Source organism: Vombatus ursinus, unplaced genomic scaffold (genome assembly GCF_900497805.2).
Source record: "Vombatus ursinus unplaced genomic scaffold, bare-nosed wombat genome assembly UNPS02015175.1, whole genome shotgun sequence".
Taxonomy (NCBI): Eukaryota; Metazoa; Chordata; class Mammalia; order Diprotodontia; family Vombatidae; genus Vombatus; species Vombatus ursinus.
The window spans coordinates 23,636,975-23,661,294 of record NW_020954953.1 but is presented as its reverse complement, the minus strand read 5'-3'; the positions used below and the strand labels follow the sequence as shown (position 1 = coordinate 23,661,294).

Below are 24,320 nucleotides of genomic sequence, written 5' to 3'. Positions count from 1 at the left end.
TACTGTGTACCAGGATCTGTACTGATTGAGCACGACTGGGATCTTCCTCAGACAAGATTGTCTAAGGAACCCCAAATGGTCCTGTTAGAAGAATCTGGACTGTTAAGAGTATGATAAGTGCTGTATAAATTCAGGTGAACTAATCCCACCAGTTCCTGCTGTCAGTGTTATTACAACAGTGGACCTGTTTAATCCAGAGAAAGAAGGTTTCCATGAATACATTCTCTTCAGTGATTATGCATTTTGCCTTGGCATGTGAGAGGGGGAATTCTCAGTGTCTTGAAGTATAATTTTTCCAGGACAGGATATTTAGACTCACTTGGTGTTGCCATATACTCCCTTCCAATCTCCTTTGGCTGTATGTCCCTCCTTTGGCGTATATGGAGTGTTCAGGGAGGACTAGCACCTCTGGGGAAAGGGCTTGCTGAGCCCTTTTCAGGGCTGCTCATCTGCCTTTGGTGTCCCCCTTTTACCCAACTCTCACCTGTGGCTCCAAGAAGCTGTAGCATGTGCAGCAGCCACGCTCTAGTAAAGCGTCTTGGTAGATGGGCTAAACCCGGTTGAGGGGAAATAACAGACTTCAAACCCATTGGTGAGTTAGGGGGTGTCTACTCGGAACATGTGAAGACCTCCCCCGGGGAATGGATGGATGAGAACAATTTGTTCCAACAACCATGAAGCAGACTCTGTGGAGCACTTAAAGCTTGGTCACACATTGAAGACGCCAAGGTCATCTACTGCATCCCAGGCCATTACCTGTCATTTTGACTTTTGTCCTGCTGCTGGACTTCAGAAGGATGACTCTGGAAGAGAGAATAAGGCTGGTGACTTTGTGCACCTTTGCCTCACTTAAATCCAATTCATGAACAAGTCAAGACATCACCCTGTGATGTCGTTGGTCGTCTTTGAAAATGAAGGACAACCAACAACAATGGCTTCTCTCCTAACTGTGTTTGTTCCATCCTTTCCAGTTTAAAGATCCTTCTCTTTGGCAAGGAGGAAAGAATCAAAGTAGCAGTAGAATGGTTCCATTTTCTCTCTGTTTCCTATTAACTTTGTTTGGTATATCGAATACTATGTCTTCTCCTTCCCGTGATCTTGTTTGCCGAACGGAATGCTGAAAACACCCTTGTCAATGTTAACATTTTTCACAAAGCTAACCTCGTTCTAAGTTCTGCCCTTTTGGAAATTATTCTTATAACTTCATTGTTTGATATTTTGTGCATGATCTCTTTGCATTTGAGCTATGACTGTAAGTTTCTTGAGGACAGGGCCTGAAATGTATTAGGCACTTAATACATACTTGTTGATGGATTGATTCATCAGGACTCTCACACATTGATTTTTTAGAGACCTCTTTTCCTCCTCATTGGAATTATATCATCAGAACTTTTGTTTTTATTATGTCTCATCCTTCTTGAGCCATTTTGAATTATCTGGGCTCCTTCTGAGATCTTCTCTGAAACCTCTCTTACCTACATAATTAGGCCATTTAAAAATTCTGCGTTTCAGTTTTCACCTTGGATGAGGGATGGATTTACATAGCTTCTTAGATTCCTAAATTCCAAGATTCAAGTCTAGGATACCTATGTGACTCTGTCTAGCTATTTCCTCCTTGACTATGATGGACTTTGAGATGCCTTAGTCACTTTTCCAAGGTTCCTTTCACTTCCACCTCACTACACATTTTCCTTGTCAAACAGAACTAAAGTCAGGATGGCAGTCCCCTTGTCACTTCCCCCCTACCTTGAGAGAGTCAAGAATTTTATCAGATATTTTAAGGAAATGAGATCTCCAACAGGTGTGTCTCTGGTGATTGAAGTTCACCCTCACAACTGTATCTTGTCATTTTATGGCTTATAGCAGAATCTCCATTTTTGAGGTTTGGCAGTTTAATGATTTAATATTAAAAAGCATTAAAATTTAGGTTTTTTTCCTTTGGAAATACAAAAGTTAGAATTTTTCTGTGTCTAAGAATGTAAAGCTTTACTCAATAAACACACAACTTAATTTAAAAAGCATGTCGTATATTAAAGTTATTTCATTTCCATGTTTTCTCCAGTTCATGGGTGTGGTGGCCAGAGAAGAGAGGAAGGAGAAAACAAGACAGGAAAAAAAAAGAGATAAAAAGAGGATGTTGAGAACTGAAAGCCATGTCAAAGGATGATGTAAAGATACTGAGGAAATTTCTGGAATTCTGGGATTCAGAATGTTCTCATTTACTACTGTTTTTCTGTGATGTTGACCATTTTTGCAAGATCCTTAACCATTCCAACCCCTAAACCACTGGGAATAAAAAGGGCATTGCACTTGGTGAAGAGTGATTACATGGAATGCGACTTTGAATAGTAATTCATCATTTCCTAGGGTCAGGTAAAATCATAGCAGAACTGACCTCTTGGGTTCCTCATCCTTTGTCTACCGTAACATGCATATAATATAATACCCTGCTTCTTTCTCTGTAGTTTAATAGGGAAGGGAGGAAGGGGAAGGGAATAAGCATTTATATAGCACCTATTATGTGCCAGGTACTGTGCTAAGCACATTACATCTATTGCTTTATTTGATACTCACAGCAACCCTGTGAGGTAGGTGTTGTTATTTGTACCCATTTTACAGGTGAGGAAACTGAGGTAAACAGAAGTTAAGTAACTTGTCCAAGCTAGTAAGTGTTGAAGGCTGGATTTGACCACTGGTCTTCCTGACTCTATGCCCACCACTCTATCCAGTGCACCACCAGCCTATAACAAGTACCTGCTTAAGTTGTAAGCTGCTTGAGAGCAGGGATTGTCATTTGCCTCTTTTTGTATCCCTAGTGCTTGGCACAGTGTCAGGCACCTAGTAGGCACTTAGTAAATGTTTATTGATTGAGTGATGTCAGTGTTTCTTGGAAACAATGGTATTTGGCAAAATGATGTTAACAGCGTAATTCCATAAGAACAACATTTAAAATGTTTTAAATGGGAGATTGGCCAAACAGCAGAGGTTTCCCATCCAGCTTTATGCTTGTAATCTATCCATTTGTTATCTAAAAAAAAAAAAAACTACAACAACAATAAAAAATGAGTTTGGTTATGTAGAATATGTCTTTACCCTGAATTTTAGAGCTAAAAGGAACTCTAAAGATCATTGGATACACTGGCATAGGAGTAAACAACACAGTTGGGTCCTTGTCCTGACTTTGCCTCTAACTGGCCGTGTGACCTTGGGCAAGTCTCTTTACCAGCCCTGCTTATCTACTGAGTTGTTGTAGGATCAAAGGCACCAGAGGACATTCAAGTATTTTGAAATTTATAAAGTGCTAAATATATATTATTTGATAAATGAGGAAACCGATTTGCCCAAGGCCATACAAAATCAATCAATGGAAGGACTTTGCTCTTTCTGCCATACCATCATGTCTCATAGTATTAGCTCCTCAACCCACTTCTTGTAGTAATAGGGATTCTGTGCTATCACAATACCATCATTCTTGTGCTTTGCAAACATTAATCAGCTCCTTCCTCCCCCTACCTTTCTAGCTAGAACTAAATGGGATTACCCATCACGTTTTTTACAGATGGAAAAACCTCTTAATTCATGGCTGCCAAGGGTAATATAGTCAGTGCTCCCACACACTAGTTTCACAACTTGAATAAATTAAGCTTAGACAGACCCTAGTAAAGTGTTTCTTGGGAGAACTTTTAAAGGTTAGTTATAATCAAAGGACACATTGAGTATTTAATGAACTTTCTCTAAGGTTCTATATTGCCGCTATGCAGATAACTCCTAGACCTTTTAATCTGGCCCCAATCTCTCCCTTCAGCTCCAGGCCTCTATCTTCAACTGTCTGATGAAATCTTCCACCTAAGTGTCTCCCAGGCACCTCAAACATAACATCCAAAATTGAATCCATCCTATTTATTTGCTATTTAACCCTGCTAAAAAAACTGGGACCAGAGGTTGAAGCTACTGATTAAAAGAAGAATGGGGGGAATTATCTGTGCATTTGATTAATCTTATCTCTGATAAGATTTTTTTCTTTTATCTCTTGATTCCTTGATAATCAAAAATCAGCTCTACCAGTTAGGTCAGTACTTCATTAAAATTTTCTTGGGTTCTTCTAAGCTAGGATATGAAAAACTATTCAGCGACACTAAAGATCTAAGGACCTTTTATTCCTTCATTTTATTGCTCTATTTTTTTTGTTGAACTATTCAGAGCTTTGTATATTTTGTAATCTTAAGGCTTTTAAAAATCTATTACACTTTGTAAAATATTAATGCACAGCTTTTTTCTATGTAAATAATGAATTATACTTATGCAAATTGACCCAATCTTATTTTAATGGAGTGGGTACTGTGCACGTGAATCTTTGGAAACTCTAAGAACAGTCTTGGAGGTCATCTGATTGAACGCCCTAATTTTTTTAAATTAGGACTTGGAAGCTCAGAGGTTTTTTTGACTTACCCAAGGTCATATAGGCAGATAGTAAGTAGCAGAGCTAAGATTTGAAATCCACATCTTCTGAATCTAAATACAGCACTCTTTCCACACCAATATTACATAATTCAATAAATATTTTTTGAATAATTACTGTGTGCAAGATGTTATGTTCCTTACAATAAGAAATTTAAAGAGGAGGAACTCTGCCTTCAAGGAATTTGTCATCAGTTCAAGGAATTGATGTTATATATTGTATTGTGCCCTTCATGAATCTCTGTTTAGGTGGGGAGCTGACATCATCATTTGATAAGTTAAATAGTACCAGGTTTAAATGACATTGCCAACAGTAAAAGAGATGATTTGTTGTTGTTCAGTCATTTCAGCCGTGTCCAACTTTTCATGATTCCGTTTGGGATTAAAGAGACTGGAGTGGTTTGCCAGCTCCTTCTCCACCTCATTTGACAGATAAGGAAACTGAGTCAAGCAGCATTAAGTGACTTGCCCTGGGTCATAGCTAATAAGTGTCTGAAGCCAGATTTGAACTCAGGAAGCATCTTCCTGATTCCAGGGCCAGCGTTCTATCTGCTGTACCACCTAGCTGCCCCTTAGCTATCTTCAGTGAATATTAAAAGTTTACTTAGCCCTGTATTATCATTTCTTATCTAAGGACCACCAGGGAAGGGAAATGACTTGCCTTGGGTCACTTACCTAGTAAGTATGAGATGGAATTCCACTCAAGTCTCTTGACTTCAAATCTCATATTCTATCCACTACACTAGAATGCTTCTATCTTTGTCTTTAAATACTGCAGAATGAAAATGAAGCTTTATTTCAGTTTCCTGGCCCCTCAACAAATCAGACTTTAGAAATATTCTTTAAGTTTTTCCTTTTGTTATCCTGAGTGTTACCAATAATTCTAGGGATTTGACTGGGCTTATGTCTGCTAGAAAAATGGATTAAGCCTGGGATTTCTGACATTTACTGCTAGTACCTTGTTAGGATTTTCGGAGATTTTAAAAGTTATATACATATATATATATAGCACACACACATGTATATACATATATACATATGTATACATATATGTATACATACATATAACATAAAGTTATATGCATATATCCTGAGCATTCACACATTTTTCCTTGGACATAAATGAGTAAGACATTTTGTAATCAATATCTTCAAAAACCTGCCATGTTTTTGTGATGGACTCTGTTTATTCAATCAAATGTGGAACAGCTTTTCATTTCTTCCATTATAGAAACAGGAATGCAAAAAACTCACAGACCCCCATGGGCAAATAAAGAGAGTGTAAAATACTGAAGTAGATTACATGGAGAGTTATTGTCAAAGTCTAGCTCTTTTGGCCACTCAGTAGTATGACTTTAGCTTTTTATTTGTTCACTGTCTTTTTTTCTCTGAGAAGCATTTGATTAAGGAAATCTCCATTTGGGTTTCTAGCACCTGTCTAAGGAACTCTAAAATTCAGGATAACCCCAGAAGTAACAACCAAGATTGACTCCATTTCTCATGCTCAATAGCCACTGACTCAGACAAATAAGGAAACAGGCAGAAAAAAGTCATCCACGGCTTTGAGATCTAAGGATTCCATTTTTCACATTCATCTGGCTTAAGCACGTGTCTACCACTATCACATGGTTCTTCTGTAAGTTGTTATTTTTTTTTGTTTGTTTGTTTAGGGTTAAGTGACTTGCCCAGGGTCACACAGCTAGTAAGTTTTATGTGTCTGAGGTCACATTTGAACTCAGGTCCTCTGAATCCAGGGCTGGTGCTCTATCCACTGCGCACCTAGCTGCCCCAATAAGTTGTTACTGTTGAACTTAGTGTGTATGTCAGGAGGGGAATCTCTTCCCCTCCCACTTGTGGTTAACTCTTAATTGATATATCTGTAATAATATCTGATTGAAAAACTAATATTTCTTTTAAAGTTTATGTTTATAAATTATAGAAATATATAAATTATATGTAAAGTACATAAAAGTATATAAAGTGTTAAATACACAGTTGTTTTTTTTTTCAGGGAACAAGTACAGATATTTACAGTTGTATCACAATATCAGCTTGGAAATTGAGCTTTTTATGTGGGAAATGAACAGAGCCCCAGAGTTTCCTTGAAATCAGCAAGTTTTCACTTAGTCTCAGCCATCTTCAGAAGCAAGTAGACGTGGCATTTTGGCTCAAGACAGAGCTATAGAGCAGAGAGGCCTTTTTCACAGAAACTCAGTCATCATACTTCCGTAAATTTAATGGATTTATGATTTCATTGGCGTGGGTGCTTCCACTATCAGTGCACATGCCAATCTATCCATCCTTTCTCAACCTGTATGGTTCTCAGCTTCCCTTAAGTCCTCCGAAGAGGATCAGCTTAACACAGGGAGACCTTTCCCTGGTTCTTTTATCATCTTGTGTGTTTCGGTGCAGCCCGTGGGTTGTCTACTTATTCTCCTTCCCTATTGCTATGTGCCTCTTCCAACTACTTTTTACACAATTTTTGGTGATGTCTTTTATAATAATGACATCAAATTCAAATAGAAAGCTAAGGTCTGAGGATCCAAAGAAAGACATCCACAGTCTCTGCTCTAAAGGAGCGATGGAAAAGACAACGTGGAAACAGCTTAATATGAGCAAGATATACGGGATGAATTGGAAACCTCAAAACTAGCACTCAGGAGTGGGAAAGGCTTTTTTTTCTTTTCAGAGAGTGGGATTTTAGCTGATATTTAAAGGAACTTATAACTGTTAAGAATCAGTCAGTAAACGTTAAGTGCCTCCTATGTGCCAGGCACTATGCTAAGCCCTGTGGATATAAGAAGGGCAAAAGACTCTGCTTTTAAGGATTTCAGAGTCTAATGACAAAGTCATTTCACATCTCTAAACCTCAGTTTCCTCTTTTGTAAAATGAGGAGAAAGTCATCCTCTCCAGGCTGCATTTCTGACTCTCTCACTTCTTCAACACCCCAGAAAACTCTTTACCCCTTGGACTTCACATACTGGAAGTACCCTCCACCCTTGTGATCTCTCCATCTGATTGGCTGGTTCCTCCAGGTACCCTCCATTTCAAGGAAGATGCCCAGGCTAACTATGTCTTCATTCCTTTCTAGGTTGTTATCTTGACCTTCAGGAATTTCTCTACAATACCCACCCGCCCTTCACATTTTGTGCCCTCCATTTTCAGCTCTATTTATATGTTATCTTCCCCCATTAGAATGTAAGCTCCTTGAGGGTAGGGGTTGTCTTTCTGCTTATATTTGTATTCCCAGCCTTTGGCAAAGTACCTGGCACTTAGTAAGTCCTTAATAAAAACTTATTGACTTGAGCTATAAAATGAATAATAATAATTATACTATCTGCCTTTTGGGGAATTGTGAGGAAACTAGCATGTAAAATCAAAAGTCCCATGTAAGTTTAATGTGCCATTGTTATTATTATGACCTTGGTAGGTCACTTTAATTTCATTTGTCTCTGTTTCCTCATCTGCAAAGCCAGGAGAATAGACAAGATCAATTGAAAGAGTGAATGAATGAAAAAACCATTCATGAAGTGCTTATGTTATTACATAAAATAGCAGAAAAATGAGATAAAAGGGATTCAAACCTATCAGAGATGGAGGAAAGTTTGTATGTTCAATTTAAATTTTAAATTAGCTCTACAGTGTTACCGACCAGCAGAAGGATGGGAGCCCAATGGAGGAAAATGGATAGGACACATATAGATAGCAAAATGGATCTCAGAGCCACTGGGATGTGGTATTTAACTCATTTGGTTAGCAGTTGCTGTTGGGAGGTTGACCTCTTTGTAGGAGGTCACTACCTGTTACTTTTATTTTCACTTTTTCAAAACTTTGGGAACCTATAATTTTCTAGAGGAATTCACAGAAGGAAATGTGGGAGTTACTAAGGTAATAAGAAGAGCCTTTCAAAGATAACAAGGCCCTACATGAAAAATCTTGATTCTCAAACCCTGAATTTGAAGAGACAAATGATATATGCTTCAGTCATCCATCAGGCATTTAGTAATCACATTCCTGGGGCCAGAAATTGTACTGGGAGTTCAGGATGCAGATGCAAAAACAACAGACCTTGTCCTCAAGGGAAACAACATGGAGAAAGAAGAAGAGTTGTTGATTCAGGGCTGGGGATTGGCAAGCCACATTGATATCAAACCCTACCAATGAACATCCTGCTTCATGTCCAGTGTTATATGTGGTGTTGGAAATTTACAAAAGATTCTTGTCTTAAATGAGTTTAATGGTTTATTTGGAAAAAACAAATAGCAAATCATGAAATAATTAGAAAACAAAGCAAAGTTCTTTGTAGACTGAAGGAACAAATCATTGTGCTGTGGGAGATCAGTTGGAACTTCTAGGGAAGTGACATGTCATGGATGATAGAAGAGGTAGGAATTTAGCTGAATTCTAAAAGGACAGATAGGATACGCAGATGTGTCAAAGGGAGGAGAATGTTGGAAGAAGGTATGGCAATGAGCATGGTGTGTTCAGAGACTATGAAAAGGCTAGTCTATCTGAATGTTGCGGATGCAGTGAAAACTAAGGTCTGGTGAGAGTTATCATGAGTGAGATGAAGTCAGATTGTGTCGAACCTTGAGTGCTGGGAAGAAAAAAAAGATTAGCTGGCTAGACCCCAGCAGAGGCAAGTAGGTGACAGTGTAGATTCTGTTGGACTAAGAGTCAGAAAGGCTTGGCTTCAAATTGCGTCTTATTCACTTGCTTAGTTGTGTGATCCTTTTCATCACTTAACATTTTTAGCCCCAGTTTCCTCATCTGCAAAATAGGGTTAACAGTAATCTCTACCTCACAAAGTTGTTGCAAGAATCAAATGAAATAAAATGCTTTGCCAGCCTTAAAGTGCTATAGAGATGCTAGCTCTTATTTTTATTATTAGTAATACTATTATTTTTATTATTGTTGAATAGAACTGGGAAAGCAGCAAAGGAGAGAGAAGCAAATGTTCTTAATTCAGAAACCCTGGAATTTTGATCAAGTGCATGATGAGCTCCAAGATAACATTCCTGCCTTTTGATTCCTTACTCCTCATGCCTCAGAGAGCACCCCCTGTGTGCTCACCAGGGGACCAAGCTTCTTTGTTGTTTGTGCAGCTGATTACCTGCCGTGTCAGCTGCTGTGAGGATGAGCTGGGATGACAGCTTTCTGTTTACTAAGCTATGCCTAATTATTTGATTTCATGTTTTCATTTCAGGTTTTGTGCTGGACCCAGACAGTGTCTGATGGGCAGCATGTAATTTGATTAATAATCCTCAAATGAAAGGCATGGTAAAAATGCATAGCAGTAGTATTCCATTCCCCCACCCCCCACCTTCATTGTGAAGTCCCAAGGGAGAAAGAGATTCTTTTCATGTTTTGTTTAAGGCATGAGAATATACTATGGGGAAAATATTGACTGCTTCATAGTGTCTTTATTTTTCATAGACTGCTGGATATCTGGGATGAGAGGAAGCTAGATGAACTATTAGCAAGTGAAAGGTGGCGAAGGACTGTGATAAAATGGATCCATAGTTCAAGTGAGAGTTTAGTTCAGCAAATATTTATTAAATAGCTATTAAATGTAGGGCACTGTCCTAGGTACTGAAGGGAAGAAAAGTTATAAAGTTTAGATGACACAGCCATTGTCCTTGGGAAACTAAGTCTAGTAAACCCATAGTATCTACTTGACAATATAAAGAATAAGAGAACTGCACAAGTGCAGTGTCTTGTGAAATCAGCGTGGGATGAGTGAAGATCATTACTGACTAGTGGGATCATGAAGGAGGTGGCTTTTGAGTGAGTTGGAGAAGTATGGGATCTGTATTCCAGGCTTAGGGGCCAGCCTGAACAAAAGGAGAGGTGGCTAACCTCAAAATTTATAGAGCGAATAGCAACTTGGTGGTGCAGTGGATAGAGCGCCTGGCCTAGAGTCTGGAAGACCAGAGTTCAACTCTAGTGTCTAAAGACACTTACTAGTTGTGTGAACCTAGGCAAGTCAATTAACCCTGTTTGCCTCAGTTTCCTCATCTGTCAAATGAGCTGGAGAAAGAAATGGCAAACTGTTCCAGTGTCTTTGCCAAGAAAACCCCAAATGGGGTCATGAAGAGTCAGATATGACTGAAAATGACTGAACAATAGTGAGCAATCCAGTTGGGCTAGAATGTGTAGAATGTTAAGAAGAAAGTAACCTGGACGGGTAGGATGGCATCAGATTGTGGAGCACCTCGAATCCTAGGTTAAAGAGCTTGACCTTGGCTTAGTAGGCAGCAGGCAACTGAAAATTGTTTTTAACAAATGAATGACATGATCAACTTTACCTTGAAAATTAGTTGGGCAATAGGTATTGAATAGGGGGTATGAAGAGGAGAAGAAGAGGGAGTAGTGGTGATGAAAACTTTTTAGGAGAGGCTATTGCAATAATCCACGTTAGTATTACTGAAGATGGAAGTGAGAAGAGAGGAGAGGGGGACAGATATGAGACTAGATAGATATGAGGCTAGGTAGATAATATCTTTCATCATGAATCCTTTGGAATTGTCTTAGATCATTGTATTGCTGAGAATAGCTAAGTCATTCACGGTTGATGATTGTATAATATTGCCATTACTGTGTACAGTGTTCACAGGGATCTGAATAGACTTAACTTGGTGGATAGACTGGCTGTTGGGGGTAAAGGATGAGGAAGAGTCACAGATAATACCGGATCTTGAAAATGGGAGAATGTATGGATTGGTGGTACTACTGACAAGTACTGAAGGAGGATCAGATTTAGGGGAAAGCATAGTTCAGTTTTGGACCTGTAGAGACTGAGGCATCGGTGGACCATTCAGGTAGAGAGGTTCCATATGCATTTAAAGATAAAGACTTAAGTTGGGATGAGAAGCTAGGCCTGGAGATGCAGTATTAGGAGTAATTGGTAAAGAAGGGATAATCAAATTAAGCAGCATGGTTTCAGAAAAACATGAGAAGACTTATATGAACTGATGCAAGGTGAAATGAGCAGAACCAGGAGTACATTGTACACAGTAACGACAATATTGTACAGTCATCAACTGTGAATGACTTTGCTTTTTTCAGCAATACAATGATCTAAGACAATTCCAAAGGATTCATGATGAAAGATGTTATCTACCTCCAGAAAAAGAACTGGTGGAGTCTGAATGCAGATTGAAGCACACTTTTTAAGCTTTCTTTATGTTTCTTACCTTTTTTGTCTGTGTTTTCTTTTGTAACGTGGCTAATATGGAAAGTTTTGTGTGACTGCACACGTATAATTTATATCAAATTGCTTGCCTTCTCAGGGAGAAAGGGGGGAGAGAATGTGGAACTCAAAATTTAAAAATTTTTTACATGTAATTGAGAAAAAAAATTAGAAAAAAAGGGATAGTTGAAGGTTTGAATAATACTGAGGGAATTAGATTGCCAAAGGAGAGAATGTAGAGAGAGAAAAGGTCTGAGAAAGGGAAAAAGAGAATATGTGAAATGAAGGCGATGGTCAACAGCAAGTGCTGCATAGAGGCAAAGAATGGTGAAGATTGGGAAATGATCATTAGATTAGCCAGGTATGGTGGCACATGCTGTAATCCCTACTACCTGAAGACTGAAGGTAGCAAATAGCTTTAGTTTAGGAGTTTTAAGCTACAGTGCGCTAAGCTAATTAGATTTCGCACTGAGTCTAGCACTAATATGGTGAATCCCCTAGCAGTGGTAGCCACCAGGCTGCCTGAGGAGAGTCAAACTGGTCCAGGAGTCCATCATTAGTGGGATCAGCCTGTGAGTGGCTACTCCACTTCCAGCCTGGGTGAAATAGGGAGATGCAGTCTCCACAAAGAAACTAACCTAAACAAACAAACACTGGAATTGGTGATTAGGAGGTCCTTGGTATAGTGAGAGAGAAGTTAGCAAAGAGCAAAGAAACCTCCCTTTCTGTGCCCTAGGATAGGACGAAAGAAAGAAAAGGTGGGTCTAAATGAGGGGTACAAATAGGTGGCTTCTATAGGCCCTCCAATTTGAAAATTCTAGGATTTTAAGATTCTGAGTTCTGCAATTTGTTGTTATTTCTTTTCTCCCAAGAATTCTGACCATGAGACATTTTGGAGAATCAGACCTACATCTGTAATTGACTCTTGAGTTATTCAAGAGTTTATATAGACAGAGAGATTGCAAAAGCCACATGTGCATAGAACAAAATGAAGTCTAGGAAGATTAATGACTCCAGAGAGTGTTTTATAAGAGTAAACCATAAGGGGCAGCTAGGTGGCGCAATGGATAGAGCTCCGGCCTTGGAGTCAGAAGGACCCGAGTTCAAATGTAGCCTCAGACGCTTGACACTTACTAGCTGTGTGACCCTGGGCAAGTCGCTTAACCCCAATTGCCTCACCAAAAAATAAAAAATAAAAAAATAAAACAGTGTTAGATTTGGTGTATGATGTGTATGATATGGGATTTTGGGCAGTAGCAGGATCCATAGCAGGATATGTAAAGGAGAGGAGAGATCAGTCTGCAAGTCAGTCAGTCTGGGGGAAGAATATACCTTCTCTCCATAAAAGGATTGATTCTGTAGCCCTGTCCCATAATTAAAATACTGGTTGGAAGAGAGAAACCATGGTGATGCAAGTCTGTTAGCTTATTCATCATTTCAAATCAGTGTGTTTGGGGGGAGAGGGGAAAGTACAGTATAATAATGATGAGAAACATAGTACAGAGATGAAGCCAGCATGATTATAGAGCATCAGGCTCAGCGGGGCTGAATGTTTTTCCTTTGCCGTTGAGGTAATGAATCTCATTGCAAAGAATATGTATGCGTGGGTGCTTGTAGGCAGATTTCCCCATTCTCTCCTGTATGCTGTGCTCCACTGAAATCCATTCGTGCCTCCCCGCCCCCCCTGCATTTGAACAGCTCTTGGCACTTACAGCTAAACTTGAATAAAATGACTTTTAAAATAAAACATTCAAGGCTTTTAGATGACAGAGAAAATTTTCCACAAAGTTATCTAGAATGGTAATCTAGTCTAATAATAATTTGGGAATTTTCCATGAAGACTGAAATATCTAAGGCTTGGGAAGCTGAATTAAGATGAACAGGGAATCTTCAGCGACAGAGAATTTTTTGGGGGGGTTAAAAACAGCATAGTTTTAGAGGCAGCTGGTGGCATAATGGCTAGTTTGGGGCTTGAAGTGAGGAAGACCTGAGTTCAAATCCTGCCTCAAACAAATGACTAGTTATGTAAATTAGGAAAGTCGTTTGACTTCTGAAGTCAACAAGCATTTATTAAGTGCCTGCTATGCACCAGACAGGTAGCTAGGTTGCCCAATGCATAAAGGGCCTGGCCTGGAGTCAGGAGGACCTGAGTTCTGTTGTGGCCCCAGATACTAATTGTTTGAGCCAGGGCAAGTTGCTTAACCCAGTTTGCCTCAGTTTCTTCCTTTGTAAAATGAGTTGGTGAAGAAAATGACAAACCACCTCAGTATCTTTGCCAAGAAAACCCCAAATGGGGTATGACGAGTCAGACGTAACTGTACAGCAACAACAAAATTTGAGGAGAGGAGTACACTAGCAGGGAGACACATGACAACCCCAGAAGGGGTCACAAAGAGTAGTCACAGCTGAAGTGACTAAACAATGACAACACACTAAGTGTTGTGCTAAGATCTGGGAAAGCAAAGAAAGGTAAGAGATCGTCTTTTCTCTCAAGGAGCTAATACTTTAATGGGGAAGACAAATGAAGACAACTATATACAAACAAGATATACACAGAGGGGCAGCTAGGTGGCTCAGTGAATAGAGGTCTGGCCTTGGAGTCAGGAGGACCCAAGATGAAATCCCGCCTCAGACGCTTAACACTTAGTAGCTGTGTGACCCTGGGCAAGTCACTTAACCCCGACTGCCTCAAAAAAAAAAAAGATATACACAGGCTAAATTGAAGGTGATCAGCAGAACGAAGGCTCTAGCTTCAAGGGGCATTGGAAAAAGCTTCTTAGAAGATGGAATTTTAGCACAGAATTGAACTTTTTCAGTCTTAGTTTCCTCATCTGTAAAATGGGGATCATTATAGCTCCTACTTCACAGAGTTGTAGGAAAGATCAGAGGAGGTAATATACTTTAAATGCTTTGCATAACTTAAAATGCTTTTAAAATGTTAGCTGTTACTTGTTTGGAATGTAGCTGTTCTTTGTTTTTTGAATGAATTGTTTATAAATTCAAAACAATTTGTCTTGAATTTGTATGATTGAGTGTTTTGAAATCTGAAAATTGTGAAGGCTGCTTTCTTGTGTTTTATTTTTGGTAATCTCTTCACTGTATTTGTCATTTCAGCCCCACTCCCTACCCCATCTAGAGTAGAGAGAAGAGACCACATCATTCTTCTCTTTTTGTCTCCCAGCCCCCACCCCCACTTTCCTAGTGTAGAAGCATAACACACTATTTGTGTAGGTGCTCAATAAATACTTGTCATTGGATTGATTTGCAATCAAAAGCTGCTGAAATATGGTGGTTGTTTTGAATGATAGTAGAGGCCTCTGCTTTTCAGAAGTCCCCAGTTGCTCCTGGCAACTGCCTGTAGCTTCCAATATCACTCCTCAGGGAATCAGTTACTCTGGTTCAGCTGGGTAACTACTGTAAGATGAAGGTGAAATGAAGTTTGTAAAAAGCAAAAAACAAAACAAAACAAAACAAAAAACCAAAAACAGGTCCCTTGTACTTGTGTCCCTTGTGCCAGCCCTCCTTCCTGAGATTACTGTTTCAGGGGGGCCAGAAGGAAGGGACAGAGGCTCTTAGGTAAGCACAGGCCAGGAAAATAGCAATGCTATTCAGAATTCAGCAAGCAGCTCGGCTGGCTGTTTGTCACACATGCTGCAGATTGTGTGAGTGGGTGGAGGAGGTGTTGAAATCTGTATTAATTTTGGTGGAAACGTTTATGCACCTCAATTAACTTTCAGGTGTCTCTGGTACACATTGAGTACCAGTCCTTTGCCTGAGAAAAGGGACAGTTTGCACACTGTGAGCATTTGTTGAGCCATGTAATTAAATGCACAGGACCTAAGCAGGATAGTATGGAGTGGTGTCTAATCTAAATGACAAGTTTCCCCCCTCCAAACAGCCTTCATAATAGCCAGATGCTCTAAACACAAAACACAAGGCCTTTTGCCAGAGTTCCTACGTGAAATCACCTGATGAAAGATAGCTTAAGCTTAGGCACTTCGTAATAGCATTTCACAAAAATAGTACAAAAGGGCAATGCCACAGAGTAGTGACTCATTATTATTATTTGGGAGCAGGTATATGCAGTTATTTGCAAAGCAGTATATCAGTATCTCTCTGCAAGGACCTCCTCCGATAAAAAATGCCTCATAGATGAGATCACACATATATTGGAGTACTCATCAATACAGTCAGTCAGTAAGTCAACAAGATTATTAAAAGTGTGTTGGATATGTGGCATGGGACACATGTAGACATAGCCTTGGCCTTTAAGGAACCTCATAGCTGGAATCAATTGAGACTATACTCAAGGCTGGGAAGTACTACACATTGGGCTTAAAAATAAAGATAGATCAGGAAAAGGGTATAGGGTAGTTTTGGGAGAGAAGTGAGTTGGACATGACAGAGAGATAAAGGGACTTAGAGAAGGGGAAATTAATGCTAAGTTGAGAGTATCATGGAAAACTCTTGAGTAGGATGATATCAGTTGATGAAAGATCAGAATGTGTTAGAAATAAAAAATATCTTACTCCATACCTGCTATGGATCTTTTTCCATCTCCCACTTTCATTTAGGGCCTCACTTTCCTCAAGGATGTCCTGGAATGGGACTGGTAGTAAGAGTGTAACCATGTGTACCTAAACTAAAGGACATGCACATAGAAGTATATAAATAAAGATTTGTGTGCACTGGTTCACTGAGATAAATGATGGGTGCAATAAAGCAAATGTATGTTCTGGTTTTAGTTTATGGCTTTTTTGTAAACAATTGCTTGACTTTTAAATCTTGGGCTGATTCCTTGTCATCTTTTGGAGGTGACAGGTTCTAGAAATCTGTCCTAGGAATCTCCTCAAAGCTTTTCAATCGATAAAAGCTATGAGTGTTGGCTCATTAACTCATTCTGTTTGTATGTCATTTTAGGACTAACCTAGTTGAGTTCAGGGCAGGGTGATGAATTTTTTTCAATTGCAGCCATTTGTTAAGACTGTCTGTTAAAGCATAGAATGGTTACTATCATCTGTACTAATGGAGGGAAACATACCACAGTAATCATAATTCCATAGAAGTATTTATTATCTTTTAATTTCATTAATTTAATTTTTTTATTCTGACCTTCACAAACATCAAAAGAAGCACAAGCATTTCCATATACAAAGCAGAACATAAAAAGAGGAATGTTTAGGAAATTGAGTTCTTCCATACAGATTGCTTTTTTAAAAACCTTAATAGTGGGGCAGCTAGGTGGCACAGTGGATAGAGCACCGGCCCTGGCTTCAGGAGGACCTGAGTTCAAATCCGGCCTTGGACACATAACACTTAACTAGCTGTGTGACCCTGGGCAAGTCACTTAACCCCATTGCCTAGCCAAAAAAAAAAAAAAGCATAATAAATTCAACATGTTACTTTCAAACCTCTCCTGCTTTAGCATTCATATTACGCAAAACATGAATGCTAGTCTCCTGTCTCTTTCAACTCTCTCTCCCCAATTAAGAAAAGCCCTTATAACAAATAAGTAAAGTCAAGCCAAACAAATCCACACCATAGCTAAAAATATATTTCCATTTCTTCCCCCTGAGTATATCACCTCTCTGTCAGAAGGTGGGTACCATGTTTCATTGGTCCTCTGCAATCATGGTTGGTTACTGCTTTGATTAGAATTCTTAAGTTTGTTTTTTTTTTTAAATAGCAATGCTATTTTTCCATAAAATGTTGTTAATGTAAATAAAATACGTCTTAAATTTATTTAAAATTTTAGTGCTATCTTTTGTTTTTACATGATTTTTATTTCCAAATATGTCCTTCTACCCCTGCCATACCTAAAGAACCATTCATTTTAATAACAAATACAAAAGAAAGAAGAAGAAAAAAACAGTTCAGGAAAATGAATCAACATAGCAACCAAATCTGATGATGTTGAATTCCATCCTTGTAGCCCCCACCTACTTCAAAGAACAGGGTGGTGGAGGAGAGGTGAATCTTTTTTTTTTCCTTTTCTCTTTTGGGATTAGGCTTGTTTATGCAAATAACATCCTTTAGTTTCTGTGTTTTGCTTTTGTTTTGTTCTTGTCAGTTACATTTCTGTAGCCATTTTACTTATTTCTGTGGACTTCATTCTGTATTCATTTGTCGTTCTGCCTCAGATCTGATTCTTCTCTGAATTCTTCCTCTTTGTTGCTTCCTATAGCTGAACTTATGTCTTAACATTTAACATTTTACATAGAACTCTCTGATACATCAAAAGATCTATTTCATTAATGTAGTTGCTTCTTCCCATTGATGTAGATTTGAAAATTCCCCCTCTTATCCCATCCCCAGCTTCATTTCTGGTTTAGAACAGCAGTTCTTAAAATCTGGTCTAGGGAGTGACGTCTTAGGATCCTTCAGATTCTTTCAGGGCATCTGTGAGGTCAAAACTGTTTTCATAATAATCCTAAGATGTTTTAATTTCTCATGCAGTAAATATCAATAGATATAACCCACAAAACCCAAAGCCCTTTGCGATCCTTCCAACACTTTTTAAGGGTGTAAAGGGGTCCTGACACCAAAAAGTTTGAGAACCACTGGTTTAGAAGATCATTCACATAAGTTTATAAAAGTCAAAAATATCCATCAAATACTCAAGTATTTATCAAGCACCTTCTATGTGTGCTAAGTACTGGGAATGCACACGCAAAGAATGAAACTATCCCTACTCACAAAAAAGCTTCCCTGGGCGATGATAGAACTCCCCTAACTTAGATAGGTTACATGCAAATCCTACATGAGGGCAGACTCAGAATGATACCCGCAATCCAGGATTCCTTAGCTCTGTTGCTTACCAAAATATTTCTGACATTGTCCAGTGTCAGATTCCACTTAGGATGATGTACCCTCCTCTTAGGAGTGAAGTTAAATTTCTTCTTAATCTAGGAGTTCTTAACATTTTTGTGTTTTGGGAACCTTTTTGGTAGTCTGAGGAAGTCTGAGGACCCTTCTCAGAATCGTGTTTTCAGTAATTGAAGAAAATGTTCAGTTGCAGTTAGAGGTTAGTGAAAATAAAAGATGATTTTTTTTCCCCCATCCAGATTCATAGACCTTAAGGTCCCTGGACCCCTGGTTAAGAACTCTTATCTTCAGCAGAAATAGAAGTCCCCAGAAATGAAGATCTGTAATTGCATTCAGTATGCCTATCTTTTTGAAGATTTCTTCACAGTAAGGGCCTAAGTTCACAACGTAATGGTGAAATATTTTTAGTTTAGTTGAGAATAGTTAACATCATTTATTCCCCCTAGAAGTAGCTTTAAAAAGCTAGAAAAAAAATAAGACACTAAGGTGACTTCTTGGATGCTTTTTTCTCTGTTATACAGAGCAGTCAAGCTCTTCCTGCTGACACCAGTCTCAAAATTGTCTTTCATTTCTGTACTTAAAATTCGCTTGTGGTATCTAAGAACCCACCCAAGAGAAGAGCACCTAAGCTTATAGAAACTGAGAGTGGAGTACAACCAATCAGAAACCATCACAGTGCTCCTCATGGGGGAAACAGTGAAGGCTTGTGTTAGCACCTGGGAGTCTACACTCTGTGAGTGTCACAATCTATGTAGGAAAAGTCAAGAGTTTACTCAAATAGTCTTCTGGTTTGTATGACATGGAACTAAATGAATTTACCAGTTATTTGGTTTCAGGTAGGTGAAACCTTCACATACTTAGAAATCTTGGTCCTTTACTGAACATATTCACATAGATATATCTATAGTGATGTTTAGAGATAGATGTACCTACATAAATGTGCATATTATTAGAAGCATGGCTTAATAATTTATGGCTGAAAAGTGACTTAGATATTGGCTAATTAACCTATTGTTTTATTTACAATGGAAACCAAGGCCCAGAAAGGTTGTCCCCAGAGAGTTCATTCATTAAATTTTTTTCCTTTCAGTATTTGAAAGTAATACAAAGCAAGAAAAAAAATCTTTTTTTGCTGCCATTCAAGTCGATGTCAGCACTTAATTTATACCTTTTAATAGTAATAGTTCTTTAGTTTCAAGATAAATGCTTGTTTTTCGCTTAACCCTCTTAAATATGCTCAGAAGAATTAACTTACAAAGGTACAACTTGGTATTTGACAACCATCCAATACAGGCAGGAGCCTTCTGGCAAGATGAATGTGGGAAACTGTAGTGTGCATGTGTTATATAATCTATTGATTAAACCCATGGGGATTCTGTGTCATGCTGTGTACTGGAGGACTACTTAAAAATCATGTTGTTATTAATAAATTACAGTAAACCTGAAATGACTCTCCTAGAGTCATTCTTTGGATTCTCTGGAACTTTGCTGTCCTGGGCACTGCTTGCAATAGGAGGGCCAATAGTTGGGATTTTTTTGTTTGTATGGAAGTTTGCCATGGTATTTCTTGACAAAGAATTGAAACTTAATTGATACATTGAGGTTAAGATTCTCATCAACTCAGAATTCACCACCGTTGACAAAGATTAAATAGTTGGGGTAGGCAAGGGATCCCTGTTTCTGTAATTTGCCAGTGGATTCCCAAACTTCAGAATAAATAGCCTTTTCTGTCTAGAGAGAGATTAGATGTTCTATAGAGACTCTTGATGTTCTTTTTAAAAAAATTAATTACTTAATTTTTAGTTTTCAACATTTACTTTTATAAGATTTTGAGTTTCAAAATTTTTCCCTTTCCCCCAATGGTATGCAATCTGATATAGGCTATACATGTACAATCATATTAAACATATTTAACATTATGCATATTGTGAAAGAAGAATCAGAACAAAAGGGAAAAGCCACGAGAAAGAAAAAAGAATAACAAAAATGAAAATAGTATATTTTGATCTGCATTCAGACTCCTGGATGTGGATAGCATTTTCCATCATGAGTATTTTGTAGAATTGTCTTAGATCATTGTATTACAGAGAACAGCTACAACCTCTTGATGTTCTATAGAATTACCCTGCATATGTGTAACTACAATATTCAGACACTGCATTCATTTCGAGTATCATTTCTTCTTTCTAGTGATAACAGTAAGGAAAACTTAATCAGTCACCAAATCACAGTCCCTCTGTTGTTTTGGCACCTGATTACTAAGTCCCATGTTTTAGCTCTCATCTGGGATACTAGGACAGTCAATGGACAGCCACAGTCCAGATCCATGCTGTCTCTTCTAGTCACAAAGCAAAAACCTTCTAGAAAAGCCCCTTTCAATTCTTCTTTGCCACCTAAAGTCTCTGGTTTCCTTCAAGACTCAATCCAAGTGCTGTCATCAGTGTGAAGACCTTTCCTAGTGCCCCACTCTAGGGTTCTCTGCCCCAGGTTACATTGTATCCATTTTGTATATACTTATATATTTAATCCACCCTCCTCCTTGAAGACAGAGAAGACAGAGTTTTTACTTTGTATCTGTAGTGCCCTCATTGCTTGGCCCAAAGTTGGTGCTTCCTAAGTGCTTACTATTGGGAAGTGCAGTGTGCCTCTTCTCTTTGGGTCGTGGGCATAACAGGAATTGATTGCTTCCAAATAATACATTTTGGGCTGTTCTACTTTTGTTCCTCCTACATGCCAAACATGTACAAGTAACTCATGCTCTTTACTTTAGGCCGTGTAGCTCCTTTGGAGATAGTGACAGTAATCACATATTAAATCTGGGAATACTGGATAGGAATTTAGTGTCTGTATTCTGACAGTGTTTGTGATGGGACCTTTTCAACAGCTGTCAATGCTGTATCCTTCAGGTTCAGTAGTATCTATCCATCTGTCCTTTCTATCTATTTATCATCTGACATCCATCATGTATCCATTCATTATCTAATATTTCTCTATTTATTGATCTATATCCATCCATCTTTTGTGTGACATCTATCAATTTCTTATTTACCTATCTATCGATCCATCTGTCATCTGGCATGTATCATCTGGCATTTATCTATCTACTCTTCTATGTGTATCTAGCTATCATCTGACATCTATCAGTTATCTATCTCTGTCCCTCTATCATTTGACATTTATCAGTTATCTATATATCTACCTTTTTTTGTTGTCATTCAGTTGCTATTTAGTCATGCCCGACTCTGTGACTCCATTTAGGGTTTTCTTGGTAAAGAGACTGGAGTAGTTTGCTATTTCTTTCTCCAGCTCATTTTGCAAATGAAGAAACTGAGGCAAACAGAGTTAAGTGACTTTGCTCAGGGTCACACAGCTAGAAAGTGTCTGAGGCCAGATTTGAACTCGGGTCATCCTGACTGCAGGCCTGGTACTCTAGCCATTGTGCCACTTACCTGCCCATCTTCCATCTATCTAACTCCATCCATCTATCATCTGACATTTGTCAGTTATCTATCTATCTACTGATCTATCCATATCTGTCAGTCTGTCTGTCTGTCTATCTATCTGTCTACATAGTTCTGAAAGAAGCACCAAGCGCCTTAAGAAATTCTGTCAAGGAACAGTTTCCAGAGTCATGGAAATGTGAAGAGCAGCCAGAAGTGTTGGAAATGTCCTCTACAAATCTCTTGACCCTTGTCTCCCTATAAAGGTGTGCTTCATAAACTAGTGATAAACTTCTCTTTGAAAGGAATGGAGATACAGATTCTATATTCCTTTTTGTCTTTTAATAATGAAATAATCCTCACAGGTGGTATAGAATTTTTAAAGTCATCATTGTTGAATTATCCACTTATAAGCCCACCTATTATATAGGTTTCTGACTATGAATAGATTTCAATCGACAAATATTTGTTAGGCATTGAGTAGGTGGTCAAAAATGTTTGTGGACTGATAGCTATTCACAATGAAAACCATCTGTGTTAGCCACTATACTAGCTAGATGTAGGGGATATAAAGACAAATGAAACAATCCTTACCCTCAAGGAACTTACATTCTACCAGGGGACAGAGCAATAGTTCTGAGTCATTCTTCTGTCATTTATTACTTGTGCACATAGGGCAAGTCTCTTTGGCCTTCAGTTTCCTCATATATAAATGAGGGTGTTGAATAGATGTTGTCTAATGGCCTTCCATCTTGAAATGTAGAATCCCACAAGCAGTTGCATATAGGGTCAATCAGGAAAGGTTCCATGTAGAAAGTGGCAATTGACCTGAGCTTTTTTCTTTTTTTTAAAGATATAGCCAGAAGTTCCATGTGTGTTTTTGAAACTCTGTGACAGCCACTGGATCATATTATCACAATAAAATTCTAACTAATTACTGTTTCACTTAGGTACATTGTGATAAATATATCACTTCCTATGGTCCTGCTGCTTCCTGAAGTTTTGTGATTTCATTGGTGTGGGTTATCTTTATACCAGTGTATGTCATAAACTTTAATAGAAGGTCTTTGAGTTTCTAGTGATCCCCAAGTATTTAAATGTGCTTGTCAGTCGTGGACTAAGGAACCCCAGATTTAGGGTGGTCCTTGTCTAGTCCATCTAGCAGCCTCCTGTCGTAGTCTAAGAATGCAGTATCTCTTCCCCAGCATAAGGAGACATAAGAGTAATACTTTAGGAAAGGAACTCCTGTGTTCTATTTCTAAGTCATCTTATCACCTTTACTATTTATTTATGCTTCTACTTCAAATCTCATTAAAAAAAAATGTTTCTGCCTCCTCCTCTTCCGTTTTGTTATTCCTAGCACTCTCAAGTATAATAAGTGCCAAATAAAAATAGAGTATTTAGTAGTCTTTGATGGAGTTTGTAAGCATCCCAATTAGTCATTTCCCAGGATATAAAAAGTGTCATGCATCATCTCACCTTGTTCTTTTAGAGCACAATAAACAAGAAGGCACATACTATTGATGGAGCCAAGATTTCTGATTTATTGCCTCTCCCCCAGGTGGTTATTCGGAGAATGAAAGCTTATCATCTCAACAGCTCCCCACCTGTCCTCCCTAGAGATGATTGCACAGGTTCTCTTTTCTCTTTCTGCTTCTATGAAACCATTTCATGACTGACCCTTGGACTTAATGTTTCAAAATGTAGGTTGGACCTACTTGAACTGAAGTGGATAGTTTTCCCTTAAAGTGGAATTGCAAAACAAGGTGTCCAGCTCTACCCAGCAGTGTAAATGACTTTTAGTCACCAGAGACTCACTAAATGTCTTTATTTGTTGTGGTTTGTTCCAGAGTTGGTGATGCTGCTGGAATGGTGGTCAGGTACTCAGTGCACGCTGTACACCGAACTCAAGGATTATGACAAGTACGGGAAAGAAAATGCCATCGTAATCCTTAACCACAACTTTGAAATCGACTTTCTCTGTGGTTGGAACTTTTGTGAACGATTTGGGGTCTTAGGGGTGAGTCACACTTTATCTTAGGGCAAATGAGATAATTTGCTCTTGTTCATTAATATGATTTGATTTCGCCCCCCAATATGTTGAGAATTTCTGAAAGTGACTATAATGGATCCACCTGATAAAATATTCTTAACAAGCTTTTATAGTAACCCCCACTTGTACTTGGACACTTGGAGAAATGCATTTTTATAAGAAGAGAAGAAAAGAAGTAGGACGGAGATTAGATCACTTGTACTAGGTCATACAAGAGGGTCAGATTTAACCTATCAATATCTACATGGTAATTTTCTCTTTAAATTCTTACGAAAAACACCTTGAATGAGTCTCTAAATGAGTCCCTAAATGAGAGAAGGAAGTTATTAGCTACTTTGCTTGCAATAAAAT

General features: G+C 38.5%; 1 protein-coding gene across 1 annotated transcript in view; it reads left to right on the top strand.

Annotated features, from left to right (window-relative positions):
* The window catches only part of LOC114031407 (1-acyl-sn-glycerol-3-phosphate acyltransferase delta-like), a 183,859-nt gene that overhangs the window by 97,784 nt on the left and 61,755 nt on the right, over positions 1-24,320 (top strand). The window contains exon 3 of the mRNA XM_027846469.1: positions 23,767-23,936. Coding sequence (XP_027702270.1) covers positions 23,767-23,936 — 170 coding nt within the window. The remainder of the gene's footprint in view (positions 1-23,766; positions 23,937-24,320) is intronic.